Source organism: Juglans microcarpa x Juglans regia, chromosome 4D (genome assembly GCF_004785595.1).
Source record: "Juglans microcarpa x Juglans regia isolate MS1-56 chromosome 4D, Jm3101_v1.0, whole genome shotgun sequence".
In the NCBI taxonomy this organism is placed as follows: Eukaryota; Viridiplantae; Streptophyta; class Magnoliopsida; order Fagales; family Juglandaceae; genus Juglans; species Juglans microcarpa x Juglans regia.
The window spans coordinates 747,198-755,266 of NC_054600.1; the positions used below are offsets into that span (position 1 = coordinate 747,198).

An 8,069-nucleotide genomic window follows, 5' to 3' on the forward strand; every position below is an offset into this window, starting at 1 on the left:
CCAACAAATCAATCTCTTCTCCTCTTACGTGCCTCTATACAGACTGGAACTTTGGACAATGACCCCTTGGACAATTACTACTACAGTTCCTTCCCGTTTCTGTCATTTTTTTTTATACTTCCTACGTACGTACCTATAAATTAGCAGTGATAAAGAATAAAAGCAGATAATCAAGCTTAGATTGGAACTGGTTTGTAAGACTAATTAACAAGATTGACCCTAACCTTTGCCATATATGGCCAACACATTAATTTCATTCTCCGTTTTCCTTATCATGGCCATGGTTGGTCTGCATGTTTCCCAACCTTTACCTGCGATGCCCGGCCCTGCACCTGTGGTTTCTGCCCTTCAACCGACACTTGCACCTGCACCTATGGTACCCGCCCCTGAACCTGCACCTGTAATTGTTGTGCCAGCTCCTGCACCTGCACCTCATGTGGTGCCAGCACCGGCACCAACGCCTACCGGACCTGTGGTACCTGCTGTTTTCATATTTGGCGACTCAACCGTAGATGTTGGGACAAACAATTACTTGAATAAGAGTGGAGCAAAGGCAGATATGCCGTATAATGGGATAGACTATCCAGGATCAGTCTCAACGGGAAGGTTTAGTAATGGTTACAACACAGCTGATTGTTTAGGTAAGAGAACTGATTTGGTAACCATATTGAATATATTATTGTGCAAATTAAGAAATATAATAACTTTTTCTCTTTTCTTTTCCTATTAGTCATGTCTATGGGTTACCCCGAGAGCCCGCCAGCTTTTCTCCACATTCTTAACAAGCACAGGAAGTATTTAAGGAGCATCCAAAACTTCAGGGGCGTTAACTTTGCCTCTGGAGGATCCGGACTTCTCCTCGATACCGGAAATATTTCATACGTAAGCTCCCTGGATCCATGCATATATATATGTTGATATTTTTTAGAGTTCAAGACATCGGTCCATTTCCTACATTGGTTTACTGTTTATTTCTCCATTTCTTTGCTATTGCTACCATTAATTATAACTACTATTTTTTTTTTGTCTTTTCTTTTTAATTCAGTCGATCGATTTCCTAGAGTTTTATTTGAATTTCAGAGTTCAGAGCGAGAAAATAGACATGTAAATTCTAACGCATTTATAGATCATATCTTATTAGTGAATATCTCGAACATTTAATATTATATAAATAATGTAGGCGGCCTTTATTTTATATCATGTCCATCTCTATCCTATTTTAGATACTAAAGTTCAAATAGTTTAGTATGTTAAGAAAATTTCTTTTTCTTGAAAACATTTTCCTTCTTTCAGGTGTTTTATAAGGTCGAAATAATGATCATCAACCTAAAATATTTGTTAAGTCAACCCTAAAATAGTCATTTGAGATCTATTTTCTACTCAAAAATGATATTTACAGTCATGGAGTACACAGGTGCTACGTACTTCTTTTAAAAAAAATGAGTAAATATGAGATCCACATGAAAAAAAATATTTTCTTAATAGTGAATCTCACTCTTTTTCAAAATGAGTGTGCGGCGCTTGCACAACCCATGATTGTATTTAACATTACTCAATCCCAGCTATTTTCAGTATTGTCTTGAAGAACCTGTTCAACTGATCATTTATAGTCAAATCGGTTGATGTACTGCATTTTAAGTAGTTTTTATTTAAATGATGGACTTATAAAATTATTTAAAATATATCATACCATCTGATATGACCATTATCGATGATAAGATTCAGAATGGAGAGCAACATTACGCATGAATTTGATCATTCTATGTTTGCAACTTTAGTTAATAACTATTAATAGAGATCACTTGTAAGCATCTGATCCTATGGGGTTGAGAAACCGCATAAACCAGTAGTAGTACTTTAGATTTCAGTATTTTCCTATATATCATAACTTTTGTGATGCACATCAAGCATGCATGAACATATCATGAGATGTAGGCACGATCAAGTAATCCAATTGAGATTCCAAGTATTTAAAACAATATTCTAATTCTCCAGGCCGTCAAACAACTTGACAGGCCAGGTATGCATGCAAGCGAATTACAAGCTATATATAGTTCAAGCAGAACTATATATATAGGTGCTTATTTTAATATTTTCAATGTTTTAACTTATAAACAACAAAAAATATATAGGTGCTCCGTTTGATCTTAATGTAACCTGCATCGTGATAAAAGAAAGGGTTCCTCTAGTAATTAACGCACACACCCACCCACCCACAATAACTTTTGGGCAACTTGTGATTTAATTTGGACCGTGATTAATGAATTGAACAACATTTAATTTACTGATCATCAAGCATGATATATATACAGACAGAGGTTATTCCCATGAGGGAACAGGTCCAACAGTTCGCAACCGTTCACAGCAATCTCTCGGAAGCGTTGGGTGGATCTCCGGAGAACATCATTAGCAAGTCTTTCTTTCTCATCAGCGTGGGAAGCAATGACATCTTTGAATATTTTGTTGATCTCAACACTAATCAAACCCTGCAAGTGTTTATCGCCACTTTAATGGATAATTACCGAACTCATTTAAAGGTACGTATAAGCTCGCTCGATCTGCTTTTTTAACAACAATCTACTAGACAATTAATGTCACATTAATGGGCAAAGGTCCCGAGTAATCTGAAAGGTATACATGTTATTTACAGTACTTATTTGCAATTGTAATTGACTAATTGGAGCACCTTCCTCTCTCTTTTTTCTTTTTCTCTGAAATTTTTATTCTTTTATCCTGATTTAAAATCTTCCTTTCATTTGCAGAGTCTTCTACATCTTGGGGCGAAAAAAATTGGGATAATTAGTGTGCCAGCAATTGGGTGCTGCCCATACCAACGTACTTTCAATGAGAGTGGTGGTTGCATGGAGGCATTGAATGAGCATGCTCAAGTGTTCTATGAGGAACTGCGGGTCCTCATGGAGAATCTAACCACAGAGCACCCTGCGATGTTCTACTCACTTGGAAACGCATATAAAATGACAACTGATCTACTTCACTTTGCTGATCATGATCCTCAATCTCCAGGTAATTATTAGTTAATTTCATCTGATGATCTCAAACATAGTACATATATATAAATTAGGAAAGAGTTTTGAGGGATTTTGTTTTGTTTAGTTTTTTCAAAATAAATGAAGACTGATATATAGTAAGGTTTCGCGCGATCCAAATGATTTGTAGATCGATTGAAGCTGATAGTAGAAGCTTGTTGTGGAAATGGAACTCTGAATGCAGAATATCCATGCCGACCAAATTCCAAGTTGTGTGGAGATCGACAGATTTACTTTTTCTGGGACCAGTACCATCCCACTCAAACTGCTTCTCGGATCTTAGCTTCGATACTTTACGATATAACTTCAAAGGATTACGTTGTGCCAATGAATTTCCGTCAACTTGCACATCTCAGTTTATGATATGATATCTATGATCATCTGCAGGCTGCAACAAACCACTCTTTTGATGATTGTATCCTTATCATATGCTAATTATAATTTGGAATCATGTCAATATAATATAATATTGCTAGTTTATTTTTGAGCTTTAGTACTTTGGAAGATCGATCAAAGCTGGCAGCCATTTCATTTCTCTCGTGGATCCATTTTATAGCCTAGCTTTTCTTATTCATTTTATGGATGAATTAGTACCGTACATGTTATAATTTCTTTGTCTCAGTAGTACTGTAACTTAATACTATAATGAATAATGCTACATATAGTAATAGAGTGTACAAGCGTCATTTTGAAAAAGAGTGAGTTAACTATTAATTAATTAATTTTTTCACGTAAGTCTTATATTTATTCACTTTTTTCAAAATGATTGTACAGTACTTATGCATTCACGACTATAATTATCATTTCACTAGTACTGTAATATCCAAATGAGTACTATATAGGTGCCATTTTTCTTCTTTCAAAAAAAAAAGAAGAAAATGTGTCATTTTTCCTACATGGCAAAAGGAAAAAAAAAAATGAGAGAAAAAAAAAAGAAAGAAAAAGTTTAGAAAAGAGATAAATACAATCTCTATTTAATTGATACGGTGTGTTTCCAAATCAAATTAGCACGTGTTTTTCATGAAGTACAGGACAGTTTTCTTTTTGTGATTATAAGAGTATTAATAAAAATTTATTTATCAAAAGTAGTACCGTCATTTAAAAAAAAAAAAAAGAATATTACACCTATAAAGAGATTGTATAAAAATAATCTCATAAATTGATGTAATTTCATGTGAGTCGTCAGATTTGCATTACAATAAAAGTAACTTTACAATTTGACGGACCATATCAAGACACACTAGTTTGTGAGATTACTTTTATATAATCACTTTGTGACTAGAGTATTTATAAATAAAAAATAAAAAATACCACAAACTTCTTTACTAATTCTATTAGTAAATCATTAACTTTATTGAAGTAGCATGCCAAACGTTGAAAAAAACTAAAACCATATTAAAAGTATACTAAACTTAAATATGTATTAAAATTAAAATTAAAATTAAAATTAAAAAAGTGTTGACGAGGAGCCACAAAATTAAAGAAAATAAACATAAAAGAATAAAAATCTATAGAACCTCAAATGTAAAAATAAGAGAACAAAAACTTTATATAAGAAGATAAAATTTAACAGGAAAAAAAAAAAGAATATAAAAACCATTAAGGGTTGGTTTGGATTTAGAGATTAGATGAGATGATTTTAGATAAAAGATGAAAGTTGAAAAAAATATTGTTAAAATATTATTTTTTAATATTATTATTATCTTAGAATTTGAAAAAGTAGAATTGAAATTTGAAAAAATTGAATTGTTTATTATATTTTGTATAGAAATTTGATAAAGTTGTAGTGATGAGAAGAGAAATTTTTTGAATCCAAACGAGACGTAAATCAAACAACTGATGTGTCAACCTTCGGATAAATTAATGGTGTAAACAGAATTTTATACCAAGTCCAAACCAAAACCTTATTGATCTTTCCAAAATTAAGTTAAAGAGGGAAAGCGTGTTTAAGAGACGTGTGATTGCATATAGAGTTGATCTTTCTAAACTAGCTATATATATTAATCCATAACTAATTATTCAATAGATAGATAGATACATCATGAGACATGCACCACATGCATAAAAACAAACATGCTTTCATATTATATAAAGTAATATTGGACAGGGATCGATGCAGGTTCGTCCAATAAAATCAGACAAAGAACCTAGCTAGCTAGCAACATGCATCTTTCTAACCTAGCCACACGCACGTTTAAAATTATCACCAACATGCATCTTCTGTGTGTGTATATATATATATATATATATACACACATACACACACATACATACCAGCAAATAGAAGGTTAAGCAGCGACAAAAATAATATTACTATTTCGAGGAGATATTCTATGCAAAATTCTTGAATATACGTTGGTAGCGAAGCTTCCTAGGCTCTTAGCAGGCTGAAAACGACTCAAATCGTTCCTACCTAAGGCAGGACTTGTCGCCGCATAAGTTCTCAATTCACAAAATAATTCTCTCTCCCAATGCTCAATTAAAGATCGAAGGAAATATAGAATAGGGAGAGATTGCAAATTGCAAAATACAGCTTTAATTAAATTTAATGCTACTAAAAACAGAGTATATATATATATATATATATATATATATATATATATATATTATTGTACGTTGTGCCTTGCTTACATATAAGAAGATTAATTAATTACTAGATCAATCCGCCAATTATAAACAAAATGTAAGCTAGCTCACTTTCTAGGATGGGACAATGACACAGCCATGCATTAACCTTGCTTGCTTGTTCATTTTTTATACTTTCTATGTTATGCAAATCCTATAAAAGGTAGAATTCGTGAAAGCTAGAGATGCAAATTAAGAGCTGAGGACACACAGAGAGGGTACATGAGAAATTGGAACCTTGGGCGGCCGTATATACTGCTTTGTTCTTCTGATCATGATGGCAAAGATATGTAGGAATTATGTCGTCCCATTTCCTTACTTCCATGATGTCGGCCTTTGTTTGACGGCGCTCATGATTTTCATGCACGTAGGCAAGGCACAAGTGCCGGCCATCTTCATATTCGGAGATTCGATTGCTGATGTTGGGACAAACAATTTACTGAACAAAACTATAGCGAGGGCCAACTTCCCTTATAACGGGATCGACTATCCTTTCTACAAGCCAACAGGGAGGTTCAGTAATGGCTTCAACGCTGCTGACCAAATTGGTACGTACTCAATTTAATAATTATAAGCTAGCTCTTAATTAGTTTTTTTCTTTTTCTTTTTAATTTACTTGAAAAATGAGATCAGGAATATTGGATGCATTAGTCCATTAATTAATATTCATTTGATTTTCAATTGACAGGAATATATATATAATATATAAGAATTTATTGGACCATTTACTTTTTAATTAAAATGATATTCTGCTCATTGTAATTAACAGGTATGACAAAATATATGGAAAATTATTATATTCTTTTGAAATAGGAAAGTGGTATTTATACACCTTGTATGCACATGATCTCTTATGCAGGCCTGACCTCTTATTGATTGTAAGTATAATAACTATATTAATTGCGATTGCCCAAAGTACAGCTTATAACGAATTAATAACTAGCTATATTAATATATAATTGCCCAAAGTAAGAACAAAATAACAAGAAAAATTAAGAGGTCTAGCTTATACGTACTTTGAAGCTTGACACCAATCTACTTGAACACGATCGGAGTAAGTACTGATGATCATAAGCTTATAATTTCACATTATATATTGCTAGGATTTGTTAGCTATATTTAATTTGATACTATTTTTCCATGGCTTTTTTTATTCCTATATTGATCAGTGAGGCAATTCGGTTATAAGAAGAGTCCGCCACCCTTTCTCCTTCTTGTCAGCCGTCAGTACAGTTTTAAGCAGAACATACAGCGGGGCGTGAACTTCGCATCAGCAGGAGCTGGAATTCTTGACACAACAGGACTAAAAAAATGGGTAAAAGGGATATATTTGGTCTCAGAAAGATACACTTTTGACTTTTGGTTACCAAATTATCTCATCTATTTGATACACAATTCCTTCATTTTCGAATTAGTAAAAGGTTAAATGAGTTTACATCCTTAATATTTGATTAACATTTGGCCGGGACTTAGATTGACGAAAAATACATATGCAACCTTAATATATAATAATCAAATCTTAATTGAGAGTACGTATATAGTGCAATATTTCAAACTTGCTAGTTTAATTGGTACGTACTACAGACATGAGTACTGGTCACAATTTGGGATCTAAGATTCTAAAGTGTACAAAACCCTTTGATCTTTTGTGTTTCCTCTATTACACGAATTTAGGACTGGTTTGGATATTGAGTTAAGATAGTTTGTTAATAGTAGCTAGTGAGATATTTGAGTTGAGATGAGAAATGATTTAAGTTAGAATGTTTTATGGGGTTTTGGGAAATGAGAGAAAAAAAAATTGAATAAAAATATTATAAAATTAAAATATTGTTAGAATATAATTTTTTTAATATAATTTTTGTTTTAGAATTCTAAAAATTTGAATTGTTTTTCGTATTTTATTTCAAAATTTGTACAGTTGTAATAATTAGGTAATAATTAAATGAAATAGTTAAAGACTTGAAATTGAAAAGTGTGTGTTAATTGTGGTGTATTGTATATATATATCCTAACCAGGCCTTGGTCTTAAATCTCAACTTATCCTTATAAATGCCAATTGTACTTATTATTTGACCTCTGTAGACGATATTGTATCGTATCACATATATACCTAGGTATTTTGGGGAATTTTAGATAATACACATCAGTACTCTACATGACGTGAATATATATATATATGGAAATCTTGTAGAAAGAGGTGGTGCCAATGGAAAAGCAGATCCAACAATTTGGAATAGTTATGGGAAACATCACTGAGATATTGGGTCCTGCACAAACAGCTAGTATGCTTTCGAAATCTTTGTTCCTCGTTAATGTCGGAAGTAACGACATCTTCGATTATGAAGATACATATAGCAATTTATCCAAGCAAGAGTTCATGTCCACTCTCCAATTCAC

At 32.6% G+C, this 8,069-nt stretch overlaps 1 protein-coding gene across 1 annotated transcript; it reads left to right on the plus strand.

Moving 5' to 3' along the window:
• The first annotated feature begins 261 nt into the window (after positions 1-261).
• LOC121259552 (anther-specific proline-rich protein APG-like) lies at positions 262-6,237 on the plus strand. Its single transcript, XM_041161180.1, has 5 exons — positions 262-641; positions 731-882; positions 2,313-2,537; positions 2,763-3,024; positions 6,044-6,237. Exons 1-5 carry the CDS (start codon positions 275-277, stop codon positions 6,235-6,237), a joined length of 1,200 nt encoding a protein of 399 aa, XP_041017114.1. The 5' UTR covers positions 262-274.
• Positions 6,238-8,069: the final 1,832 nt, after the last annotated feature.